This window comes from Pongo pygmaeus, chromosome 9 (assembly GCF_028885625.2).
Source record: "Pongo pygmaeus isolate AG05252 chromosome 9, NHGRI_mPonPyg2-v2.0_pri, whole genome shotgun sequence".
NCBI lineage: Eukaryota > Metazoa > Chordata > Mammalia > Primates > Hominidae > Pongo > Pongo pygmaeus.
This window is the reverse complement of record NC_072382.2, coordinates 120,755,515-120,777,074: the sequence shown is the minus strand read 5'-3', so window position 1 is coordinate 120,777,074 and position 21,560 is coordinate 120,755,515. Positions and strand designations below refer to the sequence as shown.

At 46.7% G+C, this 21,560-nt stretch overlaps 2 protein-coding genes and 1 pseudogene across 2 annotated transcripts; 2 read left to right on the top strand and 1 right to left on the bottom strand.

The window, feature by feature from the left end:
- Positions 1–2: 2 nt before the first annotated feature.
- RPS25 (ribosomal protein S25) lies at positions 3–2,721 on the top strand. Its single transcript, XM_054441687.2, has 5 exons — positions 3–141; positions 370–465; positions 874–1,057; positions 2,494–2,592; positions 2,675–2,721. Exons 1-4 carry the CDS (start codon positions 139–141, stop codon positions 2,586–2,588), a joined length of 378 nt encoding a protein of 125 aa, XP_054297662.1. The 5' UTR covers positions 3–138; the 3' UTR covers positions 2,589–2,592; positions 2,675–2,721.
- On the bottom strand, positions 2,688–19,114 carry CENATAC (centrosomal AT-AC splicing factor). The gene is made up of 11 exons (XM_054441684.2): positions 18,912–19,114; positions 18,636–18,799; positions 18,120–18,218; positions 7,436–7,502; positions 6,985–7,047; positions 6,264–6,328; positions 6,014–6,119; positions 5,008–5,038; positions 3,353–3,439; positions 2,995–3,127; positions 2,688–2,896 (listed from the first exon to the last, which is right to left on the bottom strand). The coding sequence occupies exons 1-11, from the start codon at positions 19,029–19,031 to the stop codon at positions 2,836–2,838; spliced, it is 996 nt and encodes a 331-aa protein (XP_054297659.1). The 5' UTR covers positions 19,032–19,114; the 3' UTR covers positions 2,688–2,835.
- Positions 13,786–14,528, top strand: LOC129007583 (large ribosomal subunit protein uL23-like; annotated as a pseudogene).
- Positions 19,115–21,560: the final 2,446 nt, after the last annotated feature.

Below are 21,560 nucleotides of genomic sequence, written 5' to 3'. Positions count from 1 at the left end.
CTCCACCTGGCTCCGCCTCTTGCCCCGGAAGTACTGACAGCCGACGGTGGTTTCTGGGCCCGTTTCTGAACAGCGCTTCCTTTTTGTCCGACATCTTGGCGAGGCTGCGGTGTCTGCTGCTATTCTCCGAGCTTCGCAATGGTAAGCTTAAGGGGTTGGAAGTCGCTGGGGTTCTTGGGTTTGAGGACTCAGTGGGGAGAGCCTTCGGTGGGAGCCGTCCTTGGCCTGCCGGCCTCGGTTGCAGGGCGGGCGCGGTTATTGCTTCGCCCATGTGCTCTGGTGGTGGAGTTTGCGGGGGCTGGGGGCGCAGTATTAGGGGACTTTGGCGCTATTTGAGGACCTGGTTGCATTCCCGCTGCCCTCCTACAGCCGCCCAAGGACGACAAGAAGAAGAAGGACGCTGGAAAGTCGGCCAAGAAAGACAAAGACCCAGTGAACAAATCCGGGGGCAAGGCCAAAAAGAAGGTAGAAATAAGACCTCTCTGAGAGAGACTAGGGGTCATCTTCTCGTAATCCTCTAGTAATAGGTAACTTGTATAGTAAGTGGTTTTTCAGGTGTAGATTTCTAGAGTCAAAATGTTAGAGTTTATCTTCCCGTTACCATTCGTTCTTTTTCCCATTAGGGTCATGAAAATGAGTCCGTCGTGCAAAGTGTCTGTCCTTGTGCCTGCTGTGTTATTTTTAACTGATCTAGTGGGGCTCGGCCCCTGTTTTGAAGGCCAAAAACGTGTCGGTGTTTGTTTTTTTTTTTTAGTAATGTGTAATTTATCTTTGATAACGGTGGAACAGATTTCTCTGACGCAGATTACTCGAGAGGAAAAGGGTGCTTCTGCCAGAAATACTAACTTGTTTCTGTTTTGTTTTGGTGAGCAGAAGTGGTCCAAAGGCAAAGTTCGGGACAAGCTCAATAACTTAGTCTTGTTTGACAAAGCTACCTATGACAAACTCTGTAAGGAAGTTCCCAACTATAAACTTATAACCCCAGCTGTGGTCTCTGAGAGACTGAAGATTCGAGGCTCCCTGGCCAGGGCAGCCCTTCAGGAGCTCCTTAGTAAAGGTGAGGGGTGTATTCTACATGTGTGCTCTTCTAGGTTAAATTGTCTTGACCATGTTAACCATCTTCAGTGGTTTTGCTGGAAAAGCAGAATTAAAAAAAAAAAAAAAAAGGCATGGCTTGATCATTGGTTGTTAGTAATGTAATTCTGACGTCTTACTCATGAGATGAATTCTCAGGGTTCTTAGCCACTTTTGTGCCGTGGACCCTGTGGCAGTTTAGTGAAGCCCAAGGATATTTTATGTTTCAAGTAAATGGATACATAGAATTACAGGGACAACAATTTTTGAAATAATTAGATTACTATTTTGAAACAACTTTGAAAATGTTTAAAACCTTTATGGTAAATATTTTGTTGATGTATTAAATTTTAAAACCAGAAATTTAGTACGGTCTACTCAGTAGTATGGTCTGATTACCGTAGTTCCACAATAATAAGGCTCAGCTAACTATAGTGACTGAACGTCTGTAATTCTAGCACTTTGGGAGGCCAAGGCGGGTGAATCACCGGAGGTCAGGAGTTAAAAGACCAGCCTGGCCAATATGGTGAAAACCTGTCTCTATGGAAAGTTAGCTGGAGGTGGGGGCACACGTCTGTAATCCCAGCTACTCAGGATGCTAAGGCATGAGGATCGCTTGAACCCAGGAGATGGAGGTGGCAGTGAACCGAGATGACACCACTGCACTCCAGCCTTAGTGACAGAGCAAAAGACTGTCTTAGAAAAGGGGCGGGGTGGAAGATAATGGGCCCCTAATTTAAAGGAAAAGTAAGGATAGATGATCGTTAAAAACTGTAGGATTCTCTAGCTGTTACCGAACATCAGATTAAGCAATTCGGGAGCCAGGTGCAGTGGTACCTTTGTATTTCTAGCTACTTGGGAGGCCAAAGCAGGAGGATTATTTGAACCAAGGAGTTTTGAGACCATTCTGGGCACCTTTGAGAGAACCCTGTCTCTCTTTGTTTTCCTTTTCTTTAAATAGAGATGCGGTTTTGCCATGTTGCCCAGGCTGGTCTCCTGGGCTCAAGAGATCCACCTGTCCAAAGTGCTGGAATTACAGGCATGAGCCACTGCACCCAGCCAAAACAAACCTTCCTAGAGTCTCACTCTGTTGCCCAGGCTGGAGTGCGGAGGGGCAATCTTGGCTCACTGCAACCACCAATTCCTGGGTTCAGGTGGTCCTCACACCTCAGCCTCCCAAGTAGCTGAGATTACAAGCATGTGCCACCATGCCCAGCTAATTTTTGTATTTTTGGTAGAGATGGGGTTTCACCATGTTGGCCAGGCTGGTGTGCAACTCCTTACCTCAAGCTGTCTGCCCGCCTCCACCTCCCAAGGCAGTGGGATTACAAGCATGAGCCACCGCGCCCAGCCAAAAACCTTACTAGTTTCTATTGTAGCATCTATTAAGCATCTCATTGTACTATCCTCTCTCCCTAGGACTTATCAAACTGGTTTCAAAGCACAGAGCTCAAGTAATTTACACCAGAAATACCAAGGGTGGAGATGCTCCAGCTGCTGGTGAAGATGCATGAATAGGTGAGTAGGAATGTGTGGGCTCATGGTGTAGGAGGTAGATACAAAGCTTTATGGTTCTGATTATTTTAATTTTTTTTTACAGGTCCAACCAGCTGTACATTTGGAAAAATAAAACTTTATTAAATCAAATGAATGAGTATGTCTGTTTTCTAAGAAAGACGACGATAAAGAATTTGGTGGAAGGTACAATAGTAGGGGTTTGTTGACTTTGCTTTTAGCCTCATGGTAGTTGGTAGAGCATGATTAGCTTTTTTCTGTATGTGACTGCTTCTTCATTGCTGCAGCTTCAGTTTTGAATTGATGTCTGAAAGGAAATAAAGAGTTAACACGATGATGAAGGGTGACATCTCCAAAGAGGAGGTTGGATGGGTAGGTTGGAGACCCGGCAATGAACACACATACCTGGACTGCCAGCGGCGTCCATTATTCCAGACGCGGCCAAAAGAGGGCAGCCAGCCTGCACTGGTCCTGGAGCTGTGATCAAAGTTGGCCCCAACTCGGTCTGGGGGGAGTTTTTTCAACTTCTGTTTTTCCTCTGTGCAATCATAGGGAAACTTTTTTATTTTTCTTTATTAAAGAATATAGAGATGTGGTCTCACTATGTTGTCCAGGCTGTTTTCAAACTTCTGGGCTCAAGTGACCCTCCCACCTCAGCCTCCCAAAGTGCTAGGATTATAGCCATGAGCCACCACACACAGGCAAGGAAACCATTTTTGAGTGTGAAGATTTAGAAGACCCTCTCCTGAATTAGTTTACTTACTTTCTTTAAGAAATTCTTCATAGGATGGTCCTATTTCTTGGTTCCCAGCAGTGTATTCATCTTGGATCATCCAGGGAGGTGTGGCACCTGAAAAAAGAAATTAAGGCTTCTTTTTTTTTTTTTTTTTTAAGTCTTCAGGCTGTTGTGAAACATGTCCTAGCTGTTAGCTTACCTCTCCTAATTAAGAGGTAGAAATGTCTAAAAGCAAAGCCCAGGAATTCTGGAGCTTAAGAAGGCCCTAGGCTAATTTAAAGCAACATACCCCATATGTGATAGTCATTTTAAAATGGCTTTGAGGCATAACTGACAAACGATACACACTTAAATTTGGTGACTTTGAGCAAAGCCATTACAATCTAGACCCCAAACATCCCCCTCTTAAGTATCACTGCCCCCATTAAAATATTTTCCTGTCCAGGCAGTCAGTGGTCTTTCAGTTGCTTTATTGGTTTGTATTTTTTAGGATTTTCTGTGTGTGGACATTGAGGTGGGTTCTGGCCTTTTTTGTTTTTTTGAGAGGAGTCTCGCTCTAGCCCAGGCTGGACACAATCTCAGCTCACTGCAACCTCCGCCTCCCAGAATTGTTCAAACAATTCTGCCTCAGCCTCCCAAGTAGCTGGGATTACAGGCGCGTGCCACGATGCCCAGCTAATTTTTGAATTTTTAGTAGAGATGGGGTTTCACCATGTTGGCCAGACTGGTCTTGAACTCCTGACCTCATGATCCGCCCGCCTTGGCCTCCCAAAGTGCTGGGATGACAGGCATGAGCCACCACGCCGGCCAGGTCTGGACTTCTGAGATTCATCTGTGTCGTATGTATCAATAATTCTGTCTTCATCCTGGAATCCTATTCCATTGTTAATCCATTTGCCTGTTGATAGACATCTGAATTGTTTCCAATATGGAGCTGCTACAAATTAAGCTGTTCTGAAGATTCGTGTACAAGTCTATGTAGACAAGCTTTCTTTTCTCTAGTTAGGAGTGGAATGGTTGGATAATATGGTAGGTGAGGTGTATCCCGAACTGTTTTCCAAAGCGACTGTACCAGTTTACATTCTAAGCAGCAGTGTATGAGGGTTTGGTTTTTCTACATTGCCAAACACTTGGCATGATCAGTCTTTAATTTCTGCCATTCCAATACATATATAGTGGTATTTCACTGGGGTTTTAATTTGCATTTCTCTAATGACTAATGTTGAACATTATTCATATGCTTTTATTGGGTTGTTTCCTTATCAAGTTGACAGTTCTTCATATATTCTGGATATAAGGCTTTTACCAGATACATATGCTTTATCTTGGCCAACTTTATTTAAAAAAAAAAAAAGGCCGGGCTTGGTGGCTCACGCCCGTAATCCCAGCACTTTGGGAGGCCGAGACGGGCGGATCATGAGGTCAGGAGATCAAGGCCAACATGGTGAAACCCCATCTCTACTAAAAATATAAAAATTAGCTGGGTGTGGTGGTACACACCTGTAACTCCAGCTACTTGGGAGGCTGAGGCAGAAGAATCACTTGAACCCGGGAGGCAGAGGTTGCAGCGAGCCGAGATTGCACCACTGCACTCCAGCCTGGCGACAGAACAAGACTCCTTCTCAAAAAAAAAAAAAAAAAAAAATCTCCCAGGGTTTTAAAAACACTGCCCTGGACCTTACCTGAGTGGATGTTACCAACTCCTGGTATATCCTGTAGTTGGAAACGGGAAAAAAATGCTAGTTAAAGTCTAGGCATGATTAAAAAAAAAAAAATCCTAGAAACGATAGACAAGCACACTTTAAAAGAGGTGGGTGTGACTGCTGCCACAATGCTAATTCTGCACCCCAGCTGATGTTAAACTTTGAAAGCATAGTAAGTCACTCTAAGACAGCCCTGTCCTCAGGAAGCTCACAGTCATAACAGTGGAGATGTCTGTAAGTAGAGTGGCTATTACATGCCAGGTGAGCAAAACCTTGCCCTCACAGCATACATATAATTGGGGAAGAGCATTAAGCACAAGTTACGTAAATTACATTTGCAACTTTACATGGTGCTACATCCACTTGAAATAGAGATAACCTGTTCAGATAAGCCTTTTATGAAAAAGTGACATTTGAGCTAACAGTTAAAGGAAGGTAAACTTTGGGGGAAGGAAAGCATGTTTTAGGCAATGGCAACTGGAAAAGCCCGAAGCAATACAGTTGAAGTGTAGAGTAAGATCATAAGTGGTATGATGATTTTCTGTTTGTGAGGCAGGATTGGAGGGGGAGTAGAAATTGTCCAAAGGCTGAAGGGAGGCAGACAGGTTAAAACTGACTGCTTGTTGACGGGATATGGGAGATGGAAAAGAAGGAAAGGATCTGCATCTAGTGATTGGAAATACAGGAGTGGTGGGGGTTAGTTTCAGATGCCTGTGGGATATTTAAATATAATGTCCTGTGTTGAGTTGGAACTGAGTTCTACAGAGGGCAAGATTTAGGAGTTGACACTCCTAAGCGTTAATACATGTGAATAGGATCCCTTTGGAGGGTGAGAAGAGGTCTGAGAACACTACTAGGGAACAGTGAAAGAAGGAAAAGCCTGCAGTGGAGACAGCAGTGGCTAGAATAGGTAGAAAATCAGGAGAAAGGGGTCCTGAGACCTGAGGGACCATTGGCCCTCTTCTGGCTTGCTTATCCTTTGTACCTGATGGCCAATGAATGTCAGAGATGGTCCTGTCTCCATCCAGTCAAGCTCTGGAGCTGGTGGCAGGTCCAAGTTTGCAGGCTGCTGTGAGCTGGAAGCTACTTGGCTGAAAAACATGAGCCAGGCTGCCAGATGAGGTCCTTGAGTCACGAGAGTGTAAAGATGAGATCTGTTTCCATTTCCCGGCCAAAAGGTTGCAGAATGTTCTCAGATGCCAAATTCCCAACAAGAGATTCCCTAACAGTCTTACCTGTTTATCCCTTTCCAGCTTCCATGTGCTGAAGAGCCCTCTTCTGGGTCTGGCACTGTCTGAGGCTGAGTTTGATTCAGGAAAAATAAATGTGTCTGGGATGCTTAAGAGCCTGCCTAGGCCATGCCTCCACCCTCCAGACCCCAGTATCACAGGAAGGAAACAAATTAGCATATGGAAGGTACTGCCCATCTTTTACAGACTCTTCCCTCCCTCCCTCCCAGTCCTGTCCACATATTCACTGACTAGGCCGGCCCCCTGGCGCACAGGTAAGGGAATTCAAGCCAAGCAGATGAGAATGCAGTCAGAGTTCTCTTAGAAGCACTGGTTCATGGCCGGGCGCAGTGGCTCATGCCTGTAATTCCAGCCTGCTGAGGCGGGTGGATCACCTGAGGTCAGGAGTTCAAGACCAGCCTGGCCAACATGGTGAAACACCATCTCTATTAAAAATACAAAAATTAGCCAGGTGTGGTGGCGGCACCTGTAATCCCAGCTACTCGGTAGGCTGAGGCAGGAGAATTGCTTGAACCTGAACCTGGGAGGTGGAGGTTGCAGTGAGCCGAGATCGTGCCACTGCAGCCCTGCCTGGTTGACACAGCGAGACTCCGTCTCCAAAAAAAAAAAAAAGAAGAAGAAGCACTAGTTCATGAAACGCTGGACCTGGGAATGCCAGGGATCAGTGGATTTGGATACTGGTCTGGATCCTCCGAGGGAAACCAACCTCTAAGACAGACCGAACCACCTCCTGTCGGCTCTGCTCCACTTCACGGATCTGAGCTGCCATCTGTGGGAGAGAGGCTGCTTAGACAGGTACAGGATCATGGGGGCCAGTTTCTTCAGAGGCCTTTCCTTTCACTCAGGGGCCCTCCACCCCCAGGCATGGACCAGTACTGGTCTGTGGCCTGTCAGGAAGCAGGCTGCAACAGCACTGCCACCTGAGCTCCTGTCAGTTCAGTGGTGCTATTGCATTCTCACAGGAGCGCAAACACTATTGAGAACTGGGCATGCAAGGCATCTAGGTTGCTCCTTATGAGACTCTAATGTCTGATGATCTGAGGTGGAGCAGTCTCATTCTGAAACCATCCCCTGCCTGGGTCCATCTGTGGAAAAATCGTCTTCCAGGAAACCAGCCCCTGGTGTGAAAAGGGTGAGGGACTGCTGCTTTAACTTACCTCCTTGATCACTTCATCCTCCTTTTCTTCATAGGAATCCAAACCTTTCACCATGGATTTCTTGAATCTAAAAAGAAAAGGGGCAAAACCGCCCAGAACCCATTCCCCACCAGTTAAAATGAAAAGCTCTTCAGTAGATACTTTTTTAATTTTGAGAAATTTCAAATTCAGAAACAGAACAGTATAGTAAGCACCTATGTACCTCTCACCCAGAGTCCTTGTAAACATTTTGCCATACTGGCTTCATTTCTTTTGTACAGACACATGTCCTTTTTGCCAAAACAAAAATAGGTTTAGACATCAAACCCTATTTTCAGCACACATCTCCCAAGAAGAGGAACATTCTATACAACCATGATACCATTACCACATTAAGAAAAGTATTCTTTTTAGTGTTCAAATATTTGGCTGGTTAGTATAGGCATGGTTTATATGTCTTCAGACTTGAGTGTAGGCATACAGGCTATATTCACATTTCCCTCGTCTCAAAAATGTGCATTATGCCTTCTCTACTCTCACCCTCAATCCCAAAGTCCAACAAAAGATCACATGGAATCCAGCTATTAGGTCTCTAGTCTTCCCCTAGTCTGGAACAGTCTTACTGCTTCCATTACTTCACATCCTCAGAAGAATCCAGGCCAAATCTTGCATACCATCCCAAATTTCTTTTTCTTTTTTTTTGAGACGGGCTCGCTCTGTTGCCTAGGCTGGAGTGCAGTGGCACAATCTCAGCTCGCTGCAACATCTGCCTCCCAGCCTCAAGAGATCCTCCTGCCTTAGCTTCCTGAGTAGGTGGGACTACAGGCCTGCACCACTATGCCTGGCTAATTTTTGTGTTTTTTGTAGAAACAGGGTTTTGCCATGTCACCCATGCTAGTCTCGAACTCCTGGGCTCAAGCAATTCTCCTGCCTTGGCCTCCCAAAGAACTGGGATTACAGGCATCAGCCACTATGCCTGGCCTTAAATCAGTAATTTGTACTGTCACCTCCCTATTCAAATGCCTCCATTCCTTACTTGTATCTTCCTTTTGCCATAGTGAAAACCCTGGTTCTCAACACAAACTTTCAGTATACCAATACCAGTGTTCCCTGAGAGCCTTGAACATATCCAAGGAGACAATGGCTTGAGCCACACCTTACCGAAGTGTGGCCGAAAGGCTTCTTTAATCTTCCTGGAACACAAGAGGATGGGAGGTCTGCCAGAAGCTGCTATAAGGCCATCTCCCACTTCCCTCCCCATCTCTCCTAGGAGGTTGTCATCAAATGGTTTCTCATCAACTCCCAGGTTCTGATGAGGCACGGGGCTTTCTGTTCCACCCCTCTCAGATTAAAATTGCGGAATATTAAGCCACTTAGCTGTAAAAAATCATTTAAGCCGGGTGCGGTGGCCCACACCTGTAATCCCAGCACTTTGGGAGGCCGAGATGGGTGGATCAAGAGGCCAGGAGTTCAAGACCAGCCTGGCCAACATAGTGAAACCCTGTCTCTACAAAAATACAAAAAATACAAAACATTAGCCAGATGTGGTGGCAGATGCCTGTAATCCCAGCTACTCGGGAGGCTGAGACAGGAGAATTGCTTGAACCTCGGAGGTGGAGGTTGCAGTGAGCCGAGATCGGGCCACTGCATTCCAGGCCAGTGACAGAGCAAGACTCTGTCTCAAAAATAATAATAAGTAAAATTTAAAAACAACAAAAAAGCCACTTAGCTACTACAGTCTAGATTTGATTCCCTAGCAACAGAATATCCCACAGCTCACACTGGGGTCATCCAGTCCTTTTTGTTTCAGTGTTGTCCTTTTTGGTGTATGAAACAAGGACCTGAGAAGCTGGCTCTTTGGTCTTCCTCTTCTTTTCACTGTCTATGTAAGAAACCATCTAAATCTAAAAGTGCCTCTTCGTATCTTTACCAGTCAAATCAGCCAAGCCTTGGAATTGCCTTGTGTGTGTATGTTTTACAATTTACAAGGTTCAAAAGTAAAAATTAGGCTGGGCACAGTGGCTCATGCCTGTAATCTCAACACTTTGGGATGCCAGAGTGGAAGGATTGTTTGAGCCCAGGAGTTTGAGACCAGCTCAGGCAACATAGTGACCCTGTCTCTACAAAAAATACAGAAATAGCCAGGTGTGATGGTGCACACTTATAGCCCTAGCTACTTGGAAGGCTGGGGTGGGAGGATTGCTTGAGCCTGGGAGGTTGAGGCTGTAGTGAGCTGTCATTGTTTCATGGCACTCCAGCTTGGACAACATAGCAAGACTCCATCTCAAAATAAATAAATAAATAAATAAAAAGGCCAGATTAGGTGGTTCACAACTGTAATCCCAGCAGTTTGGGAGGCCAAGGTGGGCAGATCATGAGGTCAGGAGTTTGAGACCAGCCTGACCAACATGCTGAAACCCCATCTCTATTGAAAGTACAAAAATTAGCCGGGCGTGGTGGCGCGTGCCTGTAATCCCAGCTACTTAGCAGGCTGAGGCAGGAGAATCACTTGAACCTGGGAGGCGAAGGTTGCAGTGAGCCAAGATCATGTCATTGCACTCCAGCCTGGGTAACAGAGCGAGACTCTGTCTCCAAAAAAAAGAAACGAAAAGAAAACTATATTTAGGTTGCTGGTATCTCCTGGCCACTGGCTGCCACTATAGTTCATTTATCTGGAACCTGGGCTCCTGAAGATGCAGCGCTGGAGCAGAGAGATGATGTTGACAGGGTGTATTAGTCCATTTTCACACTGCTGATAAAGACATACCCAAGACTGGGTAATTTACAAAGAAAAAGAAGTTTAATAGACTCACAGTTCTATGTGGCCGGGGAGGACTCACAACCACAGCAGAAGGTGAAAGGCATGTCTCACATGGTGGCAGGCGAGAGAGAATGAAAACCAAGTGAAAGGGGAAACCCCCCTTATAAAATCATCAGATCATGTGAGACTTATTACCATGAGAACAGCATGGGGGAAAACGCCCCCATGATTCAGTTATCTCCCACTGGGTCCCTCCCACAACATGTGGGAATTATGGGAGCTACAGTCAAAAAATTTTGGGTGGGGACACAGCTAAACCATATCACAGAGGTTGATGACTGACCCAGTCACATTAGAAATAGGTGGACTAAGCCAGGTGCAGTGGCTCAGGCCTGTAATCCCAGCACTTTGGGAGGCCGAGGCGGGCGGATCACCAGGTCAAGAGATCGAGACCATCCTGGCCAACATGGAGAAACCCCGTCTCTACTAAAAATACAAAAGTTAGGCCGGGCACGGTGGTTCACGCCTGTAATCCCAGACTTTGGGAGGCCGAGGCAGGCAGATCACGAGGTCAGGAGATCAAGACCATCCTGGCTAACAAGGTGAAACCCCGTCTCTACTAAAAATACAAAAAATTAGCCAGACATGGTGGCGGGTGCCTGAAGTCCCAACTACTCAGGAGGCTGAGGCAGCAGAATGGCATGAACCCGGGAGGCGGAGCTTGCAGTGAGCCGAGATCGCACCACTGCACTCCAGCTTGGGTAACAGAACAAGACTCCGTCTCAAAAAAAAAAAAAAAAAGTTGGGCGTGGTGGCCTGTGCCTGTAGTCCCAGCTACTCGAGAGAATCGCTTGAACCTGGGAGGCAGAGGTTGCAGTGAACTGAGATCACGCCACTGCACTCCAGCCTGGCGACAGAGCAAGACTCCATCTCAAAAACAAAAACAAAAACAAAAACAAAAATCCTGCCTACTCTGAAGGCCGAGGCAGGAGGATTGCTTGAGCCCAGAAGTTTGAGGCTGCAGTGAGCCATGATTGTACCGCTGCACTCCAGTCTGGGTGACAGAGCAAGACCCCGTCTCAAAAAAAAAAAAAAAGCATCTCAAATTATTTAACCAAATGGACTAAGCACATAATAATAATGGACTGTACAGACTGCCAGGTTTCTTTCCTATACTTTGTGTGATTATCACCAGGAAGTTTCTCTCTGGGTCTCATAATCCACAACACCTGAGTGTATCACATGAGTGAGCAGGACAATGAAGACACAGTGGAACACAACTAGACTTTCTGTAGACTAACCTGGAAGGCAGGTATCTAATTTCCAAACCAGAAGTTCCTGGAAACTGAGTTCAAGGAAACAGAAGAAACTGATTAAAAAAAAAAAAAAATTACAGTGTGGTTGAAGTCCAGAAATTTCTAGGCAGCTGGCTAGGCGCAGTGGCTCATCTGTAGTCCCAGCACTTTGGGAGGCTGAGGTGGGAGGATTGCCTGAGACCAGAAGTTTGAGACCAGGAGTTTGAGACCAGAGGAAAAGAAAATGACAATGTGGAATTGTAAAAAAAAAAAAATTTTTTTTTTTTTTTTGAGACGGGGTCTCACTCTGTCGCCAGGCTGGAGTGCAGTGGCACGATCTCGGCTCACTGCAAGCTCCATCTACTGGGTTCATGCCATTCTCCTGCCTCAGCCTCCTGAGTAGCTGGGACTACACACACCCGCCACCTCGCCTGGCTAATTTTTTGTATATTTAGTAGAGACGGGGTTTCACCGTGTTAGCCAGGATGGTCTCGATCTCCTGACCTCGTGATCTGCCTGCCTTGGCCTCCCAAAGTGCTGAGATTACAGGCATGAGCCATCGTGCCCAGCCAAAAATTTTTATTTATTTGAGGACCAGAGAGAAGTTTTGTGCTTTAGCAGACTGCTCCATGTTTTCTTCTTTTCACCCTGTTCAAAGTCTCCAGGTGCGTTTTTTTTTTTTTTTTTTTTTTCTGTTTTTGAGACAGGGTCTTTTGCTCTGTTGCCCAGGCTAGAGTGCAGTGGCGTGATCACAGCTCACTGCTGCCTCAACCTTGTGAGCTTAAGCAATCCTCCTGCCCCAGCCTCCCCAGTAGCTAGCACTACAGGCAAATGTCACCATGCTTGCCTAATATAATTTTTTTTTTAGAGAGATAGGGTTTCACTATGTTGTCCAGGCTGGTCTTAAACTCCTGGGCTCAAATGATCCTCTGTCTCAGCCTCCAAAAGTGCTGGAATTATAGTCATGAGCCACTCCAACTGAATTGCGTTTGTTTTTTTTTTTTAAGAGACATTCTTGCTATGCTGCCCAGCTGGAGTGTAGTGGTGGGATCACAGCTCACTGCAGGTTCAACCTCCTGGGCTCAAGGGATTCCCCAGGCTCAGGTGATCCTCCTGCCTTAGCCTCCAGAGTAAGCAGGACTATAGGCTAGCCTCCAGAGTAGGTAGGACTATATGCCCAGCTAATCCAGATACCCTTTTTATTAAAAATCTGAAAATCAGGCCGGGCCCAGTGGCTCACACCTGTAATTGCAGCACTTTGGGAGGACAAGGTGGGTGGATCATGAGGTCACAAGTTCAAGACCAGCGTGGCCAATATGGTGAAACCCCGTCTCTACTAAAAATACAAAAATTAGCTGGGCATGGTGGCGCATGCCTGTAGTCCCAGCTACTCGGGAGGCTGAGGCAGAAGAATCACTTGAACCCAGGAGGCGGAGGTTGCAGTAAGCTGAGATCGCGCCACTGCACTCCAGCCTGGGCAACAAAGCGAGACTCTCTCAAAAAAAAAAAAGTCAAAATCATTATGGTATGTAATCTACCCTTATTATAGTGCTAAAATGATTTCTGATAAAATAGTTCCAAACTCAACTAGAAAACTATAAAGAATGAAAGAATGAGCAGAGTACTCATGATGCCTTTGAGTAAAATCGAAACATCATATAGCGTGATCTAATTTCCAAACCAATAGGCAGTATTGTAACATTAAAGGAAAACTATTCCAATCACTTAGAAATACTTGCTAAGTACTGCTTTTTACAGTTATGACAACTGTTTCTATGCATATGAACCAAGCAACCAAATATCTATAACCATGGAAATATCTGATTAGAAATATTTCTAATTTGGGCCGGGCTCGGTGGCTCACGCCTATAATCCCAGCACTTTGGGAGGCCGAGGCAGGCGGATCACCTGAGGTCGGGAGTTCGAGACCAGCCTGACCAATATGGTAAAACCCCGTCTCTACTAAAATTACAAAAATTAGCCAGGTGTGGTGGCGTGCGCCTTTAGTTCCAGCTACTCGGAAGGCTGAGGCAGAAGAATCGCTTGAACTCAGGAGGTGGAGGTTGCAGTGAGCCAAGATCATGCCACTCCAGCCTGGGAAATAGAACAAGACTCTGTCTCTCAAAAAAAAAAAAAAAAAAAAAGAGAAATATTTCTAATTATTGGCCGGGTGCAGTGGCTCACACCTGTAATCCCAGCACTTTGGGAAGCCAAGGTGGGTGGATCATTTGAGGTCAGGAGTTCGAGACCAGTTTGGCCAACATGGTGAGACCCTGTCTCTACGAAAAATACAAAAATTAGCCCCTTTTCACAAGATGGCACCAAAAGTTAAGAAGGAAGCTCCTGCCCCTCCTAAAGCCAAAGCAAAGGCTCTGAAGGCCAAGAAGGCAGTGCTGAAAGGTGTCCACAGCCACAAAAAAAAGAAGATCCGCATATCACCAACCTTCTGGCGGCCCAAGACACTGTGACTCCAGAGGCAGTGCAAATATCCTCGGAAAAGCACCCCAGGAGAAACAAGCTTGACCACTATGCTACCATCAAGTTTCCTCTGACCACTGAGTCTCCCATGAAGAAGACAGAAGACAACAACACACTTGTGTTCACTGTGAATGTTAAAGCCAACAAGCACCAGAAGAAGCTCTATGACACTGATGTGGCCAAGGTCAACACCCTGATTCGGCCTGATGGAGAGGAGGAGGAACATGTTTGACTGGCTCCTGATTACAATGCTTTGGATGTTGCCAAGAAAATAGGGATCATCTCAACTGAGTCCAGTTGGCTAATTCTAAATATATGTATATCTTTTCACCGTTAAAAAAAAAAATTATCAAGGCATGGTGGCGCATGCCTATAATACCAGCTACTCAGGAGGCTGAGGCAGAACTGCTTGAACCCGTGAGGCGGAGGTTGCGGTGAGCCACGATCGCGCAGCTGCCCTCCAGCCTGGACAACAGAGCGACACTCCATCTCAAAAAAAACCCGAAATATTTCTATTGGATTCTGAATACAAAATTTCCCTATGGAAGAAATCTTACTTCTTATGCCTGTTACAGTATAATTCCCAAATGTACCATCAGAAAAAAAAAAACACAACAACTTATTTTTAAAAGTATACATAGAAATCTTTTTTCTAGGCCAGGTGTGGTGGCTCATGCCTGTAATCCTAGCACTTTGGGAAGCCGAGTCAGGTGGATCACTTGAGGTCAGGAGTTCAAGACCAGCCTGGCCAACATGGTGAAACCCCATCTCTACTAAAATACAAAAATTAGCCAGGCGTAGTGGCGCAAGCCTGTAATCCCACCTACTCTGGAAGCTGAGATGGGAGAACTGCTTGAACCTGGGAGGTGGAGGTTGCAGTGAGCTGAGATTGTGCCACTGCACTCCAGCCTGGGCGACAGAGTGAGACTCTGTCCAAAAAAAAAAAAAAAAATATTTTTTCTATTCCTATCAACTCTAAACATTTTTACTGACCCACAGACTGGGTCATACCAACTGGTTACACTAACTGATATGTTGTGATCAGTTTCTTTTCTTTTTTTTTTTTGAGACAGAGTTTTGCTCTTGTTGCCCAGGCTGCAGTGCAATGGCATGATCTCGGCTCAGTGCAATCTCTGCCTCCTGGGCTCAAGCGATTTTCCTGCCTCAGCCTCCCGAGTAGCTGGGATTACAGGCACAAACCACCATGCCCAGCTATTTTTTGTATTTTTAGTAGGGATGGGGTTTCATCATGTTGACCAGGCTGGTCTCGAACTCCTGACCTCAAATGATCCTCCCACCTCGGCCTCCCAAAGTGCTGGGATTACAGGTGTGAGCCACTGCGCCTGGCCATGTGATCAATTTCATTAACTTCTCTAAAAAAAAATTCGTATTTCTTTTTAGAGATGGGGTCTTGATACGCTGGCCTCAAACTCCTGGGCTCAAGCTATCCTCTTACCTCAGCCTCCTGAGTAGCTAGGACTACAGGTGTGCACCACCACATCTGGCAGTTTCATTAGTTTCTTGATTATCCTTTAGGCATTCCTTTTTGAGAAAATAAGCAAATACAGTTGACTCTTGCACAGCACAGGTTTGAACTGCATGAGTTCACTTGAAAATTTTTTTGGAGATTTGCAACAATTTGAAAAAACTTGCAGATGAACCACATAGCCTAGAACTATGGAAAAAATTAAAAAGGTATGTCATGAATGCATAAAATATATGTAGATACTAGTCTTTTATGATTTACTACCATAAAATACACAAATCCAGGCTGAAATGAGAGAATTGCTTGAACCCGGGAGGCAGAGGTTGCAGTGAGCCGAGATCGCACCACTGTACTCCACCCTGGGTGACAAAGCAAAACTCCCTCTCCAAAAAAAAAAAGTTAAAATTTATCAAAGCTTACACACAGAAACACAGACTGTACATGGTGACATTCGCAGTCAAGAGAAATGAAAATAAATGTAAAGATGCAATATTACATAACTGCATAAAATTATAATCCAAACTACAACTGTCACAATTTTGTAGCCACCTATTGCAGTGAACTCAAGTGTTGTATCTGCTTAAAACACAGTAATGCTGATCATCTTGTAAGCAGTTGTCTCACCAGTAAATTGCATATTACAGTAAAAGTGATCACTCACGGTTCCTGCATATTTTTCAGTAATGTCATACCATTAACTTCAAATAGTAACGCGGGACCTATAGGAGGTGCCACTAGTGATGCTTGAAGTGCTCCAAAGAAGCAGAGAAAAGTCATGACATTACAAGAAAAAGCTGAATTGTTTGATATGTACTGTAGATTAGGATCTACAGCTGCAGTTGCCCAGCATTTCAAGATAAATGAATCCATGCACATTGTCAAAACCCATGTGGAAAAAAAAGGGTGAGGGGTGAGCAGGGTGGCTCACTTTGGAAGGCTGAGGCAGGCGGATTGCTTGAGCCCAGAAGTTTGAGACCAGCCTGGGCAACATAGCAAAACCCCATCTCAATTTAAAAAAAAAGAATTTTTTTTTTTTCCTTTTGAGACAGGGTTTCGATCTTTTGCCCACGCTGGAGTGAAGTGGTGTGATCTCAGCTCACTACAACCTCTGCCTCGCCAGGTTCAAGCGATTCTCCTCTCTCAACCTCCTGAGTAGCTGGGATTATAGGCACCCACCACCACACCCAGCTAATTTTTGTATTTTTAGTAGAGACAGGGTTTTGCCATGTTGCCCAGGCTGGTCTCAAACTCCTGACTTTACATGAGCCACCATGCCTGGACAAAAAAAATTTTTTTTTAAAGGCAAAGAAAAAAATAACTAAATCCAGCCTAAGGAACACTAAAAAAAAGAGGAAATTCATGACGCTATCACTGCACCTATGCCAGGAGGCATGAAAACCCTGCATGCTTTGCACAATACCTTTTTATCTTCATATTGAAAACACAGCTTTTATGTGGGTACAGGGTTGTTATTAGAAAAGCCTACCTACAGCTTCTAATAGGATTCAAGAAAAAGCAAAATCATTACATGACAACTTAAAGCAAAAGGAAGGTGAAGGATCTAAAGCTGGATAATTTAATGCCAGCAAAGGATGGTTTGATAATTTTAGAAAGAAGTTTGGCTTAAAATACGTCAAAATAGCAGAAGGGGCAGCTTCTGCCAACCAAGAGGCAGCAGATGAATTCCCAGATACCATTAAGAAAATCACTGAGACCAGGCATGGTGGCTCACGTCTGTAATCCCAGCACTTTGGGAGGCCAAGGTGGGCGAATCACCTCAAGTCAGGAGTTAGTGACCAACCTGGCCAACAAGGTGAAACCCCATCTCTACTAAAAATACAAAAATTGGCCAGGCGTTGGTGGCTCACGCCTGTAATCCCAGCACTTTGGGAGGCCGAGGCGGGCGGATCAGGAGGTCAGGAGATCGAGACCATCCTGGCTAACACGGTGAAACCCCGTCTCTACTAAAAATACAAAAAATTAGCCGGGCGTGGTGGCAGGCGCCTGTAGTCCCAGCTACTCAGGAGTCTGAGGCAGGAGAATGGCGTGAACCCGGGAGGCAGAGCTTGCAGTGAGCAGAGGTCGCGCCACTGCACTCCAGCCTGGGCAACAGAGCGAGACTCCGTCTCAAAAAAAAAAAAAAAAAAAGAAAAAAACATAAAAATACAAAAATTAGCCAGGTGTGGTGGTGTGCGCCTGTAATCCCAGCTACTTGGGAGGCTGAGGCAGGAGAATCATTTGAATCCAGGAGGCCAAAGTTGCAGTGGGCTGAGATTGTGCCATTGCACTCCAGCCTGGGCGAAAAGAGCAAAACTCTGTCTCAAAAGAAAAGATAAAATAAAATAGAGTCCAAAACTATTAAAAGTAGGTACTGGCTGAGCAGCAGTTTCTTACAAACTATAAACAGCCTCTTCCAACGTTAGTATTCTCTGTGCCTCATATTTAAGTAGTTGCTAACAGTCAACTTTTAGTATTCTCTATTTGCTAAATTCCATCCCCCAACTAAACCTCAAGAACTGTCACATTTTTGTGTCCAATATAGTACATAGACTAAGAAGTGCTATGAAGACAGCAGATACTTCGGAAGTCCCTCCTGAACTTTCCAGTTAATAGAGTAAGCTCCCATACCCGACAAAGATCCAGAGAATTCACTCTGCTACTTCACGTTCAATACCAGTGACTCACCGTGCATAATCCTGGGGAGTGACCAGAAACTTCTCTTTCATCTGGACCTCAGCTTTGTTCTCCCACCAGAATTTGTTGGTTGCTTTCTTGTGCTCTGGGCTGAAAATGGAGAGGATAAGTAATCTCAGCTATAGATTATAAAATATTACTCAGATATTAAGCATTAGGTTTGTAATGCTAACTGACATCTGGGTTTCTGCCTGGGGCACGGCTGAGACAGGAACACTGTTACCATCTCTTCAAGTTCTCGTGTCTCTTCTTCCCATAAAATTGTGAGAATCTGAGAGGAGGTTAGAGGCGGTAACCAAGCTGGCTTTCGCAGCCAGACCACCAGCACCACTTGGGGCCGTGGCAGCATACGACCTCTACCCTAACAAGGCTGGCAAAACCTGTCAAGTGACTCAATCCATCCATCTTGATCAAATCACAAAAGCGTCCTTTTTCTCACCCACCCCAAACCCTCCTCCCGTATATGTATGCGTCTGAGCTGGAGCAGGCTCCCAGCTCGGCTCTCACCTGGCCAGATGCTCCAGCAGCCCCCCGTACAGCACCGTCAGGTTTCCATGGCTCAGGTGTTCCCGCACCTCACAGCCGCAGCACAGGCACCAGCAGCATCGCTCGTGTTCGGGCACATAGCGCTCCACCTGAGCGGCGCGGATGGCCTTGCGGGCCGCCTCCACCTGCGGCAGAGAGTACAAGCAGAACCCCGAGGGGGACCCCCAAATCACACCCGCTCTGGCCTTCACTGACCTGCCCGGCACTCCCATCCTGTCTCTAGCCTTGCCTCCGCACCTGGGGCAGGAGCCTCTCCAAAGCCTCCTTCAGCTGCCGCTGGTGCTTGCGGCTGTAAACGTGCCCGCGACCACAGAAGAAGGTCTGGCGGCACAGAGGGCAGCGCTGCGCTGGCGCCATAGGCCGGGGATCCGGTATCACCACCACCAGCAGCAGATCCTACCCCATCCGACGGCCTCTGACCCCTGACCCCTTGGGGCGGGGCTAACCCAGCAGCTTCCGCGGCCGTCAGCGCCCGGCAGGCGCCACTGCAAGCCTTTCTGCGGCTGCGCAGACTCCTCCCAGGCCTTTAGTCCCGCCGAGGCACCAACATTCCAGCGCTGGGCCGGTTAAGGAAGAGGTCGGCGCCCTCCTGCAGATGTGCGGGGATGCGCGCCCGCCGCAACGTGAGGCTCATAGGCCACACGCAACTCTGAGCATTGGCCAGGACCTGTAGTAGCCAACAGGACACTTAATAACTGATGTATAGGTGCGCACTGTGTGTCCAGAGCTTTACGTTAACCACCTCACTGTGTCATCTCGCTGAGGTTGTGTGGTTTACTATTACTGTTATTAGCGCATTTTTAAGCGGGAAACCTGAGGCATGAGGAGGTAAGGAGCTTTGAGGAGGGTTGCACAGGTGTTAAGTAGCGCGGTCAGCACCTGAGCCCCGGCACTCATCAGTACGGCGGATGGAGGGGAATGCCTGCTGGAGGGGACCACGAACTAAACTCAATCGTAGTCGCCCCCACAGGGTGTGCTCGCCGTGGCTCCTATAAAGCTGTAAGGGAAGCTACACAGCGTGCAGCGTCGTTGCTGAGGGATCGCACGCTTCCCTTAGATTTTGTTGCTAGTTCTGGTGCACTAACCTGGATGGGCTGCTGTCTGTAGGGCCTGCACAGGGTCAGCGCTACAGAATTCAGGCCCGGCGTAGCTACTTCCCCCTTCAGATCTTCACTTCCTGTTGGAACTGTCTCTCTAGACTCTAGCCTCTGCCAGAAATAATTCATTTTGAATACCCTTTTAACACCCAATTCCTTGATCTATCATTCCCCTGGCAGGGTCAGTCTTCGACCTTGTCCCCCCAAATTGCTCCGTCTCTGAATCCAGACTCTGAAGTTCGGCTCTGCCTGCCACCTTAAGTTATCCCATGTGGCCTTACCGTCAGCCTAGTCTTTGACTGCAGGGAGACCTCTCTTCCTGAAGAAGACGCCTCTTTTCATCCATTCACTCTGGAAATGATTCAACGTCTGCCTGCTGCTGATGCTTTGCTCTCCACCAGGGGTTTTCGAAGTGTGCTTCCCCGTTCCCCCCGAGCCTATAGCATCAGCATCAGGGAACTTGTCACTAACGCACATTATTGGGCCCCAACCCAGAACTACTGAATCAGCAACTTGGGGTGAGGGCCGGTCGCAGTGGCTCACGCCTGTAATCCCAACACTTTGGGAAGCAGAGGAGGGTGGATCACCTGAGGTAAGGAGTCGAGGACCAGCCTGGCTAACATGGTGAAACCCTGTCTCTACTAAAAATAGAAAAATTAGCCAGATGTGGTGGCGTGTGCCCATAATCCTAGCTACTCGGGAGACTGAGGCAGGAGACTCGCTTGAACCCAAGAGGCGGAGGTTGCAGTGAGCCAAGATTGCACCACTGCACTCTGGCCTGGGCGGCAGAGTGAGACTCCGTCTCAAAAAAAAAAAAAAAAAAAAAAGGAACTCAGGGTGAGGCCCAGCCGGCTGTGGTTTTATGAGCTCTTCAGGGGATACTGATGCGGGATCAAATTTGAGAAGCACTGGTCTAGGTCTTAGATCCTCTTGGTTCAGTTTCCTCATTGGATCTCAGGAATGTTCAGCTACACTCTCAGGGCAACTTCTTCACTTGACCTTCCAAGACCTCTCGTTCTGTCAAACCCCAATTTTGGATCAACCCAGGCATGCTTCCCTCATGTGTTCCCAAGCTGGTCAGAGTAGTCTACACTACTATCTGCTTCAACTTCTAGTAACGTCTAAGCCTTCAGCAGTTTTGCTTATGAAACTGCTTCACTGAAGTTCTCCACCACCAAGTAGTCAGCTGGCATCGGAATTCGGCTTGTGTCAAATGGAACTCAACATCTTCCTCTTCAGGACATCCCCTATTTTCATCCTCCCAGTGAATGACACCACCAAGTTAAAGCCTGGAGGCTGGGTGTAGTGGTTCATGCCTGTAATCCCAGCAGTTTAGGAAACCGAGGTAGGCAGATGGCTTGCACCCAGGCATTTGAGAGCAGCCTGGCCAACATGGTGAAACCCTGTCTCTACAAAAAAGTACTGCCGGGCGCAATGGCTTATGCCTGTAATCCCAGCACTTTAGGAGGCTAAGCGGGCAGATCACCTCAGGTCAGGAGTTCGAGACCAGGCTGGCCAACATGGCAAAACCGCATCTCTACTAAAAATACAAAAATTAGCGTGGTGTGGTGGCACGTGTCTGTAGTCCCAGCTACTCCAGAGGCTGAGGCAGGGAACTGCTTGAACCCAGGAGGCGGGGCTTGCAGTGAGCCTGTTGCACCACTGCACTCCAGCCTGGGTGGCAGAACAAGACTCTTATCTCAAACAAAAACAAACAAACGCAAAACAAAAATTAGCTGGGCCTGGTGGCATGTGCCTATAGTCCCAGCTACTTGGGGGGCTGAGGCAG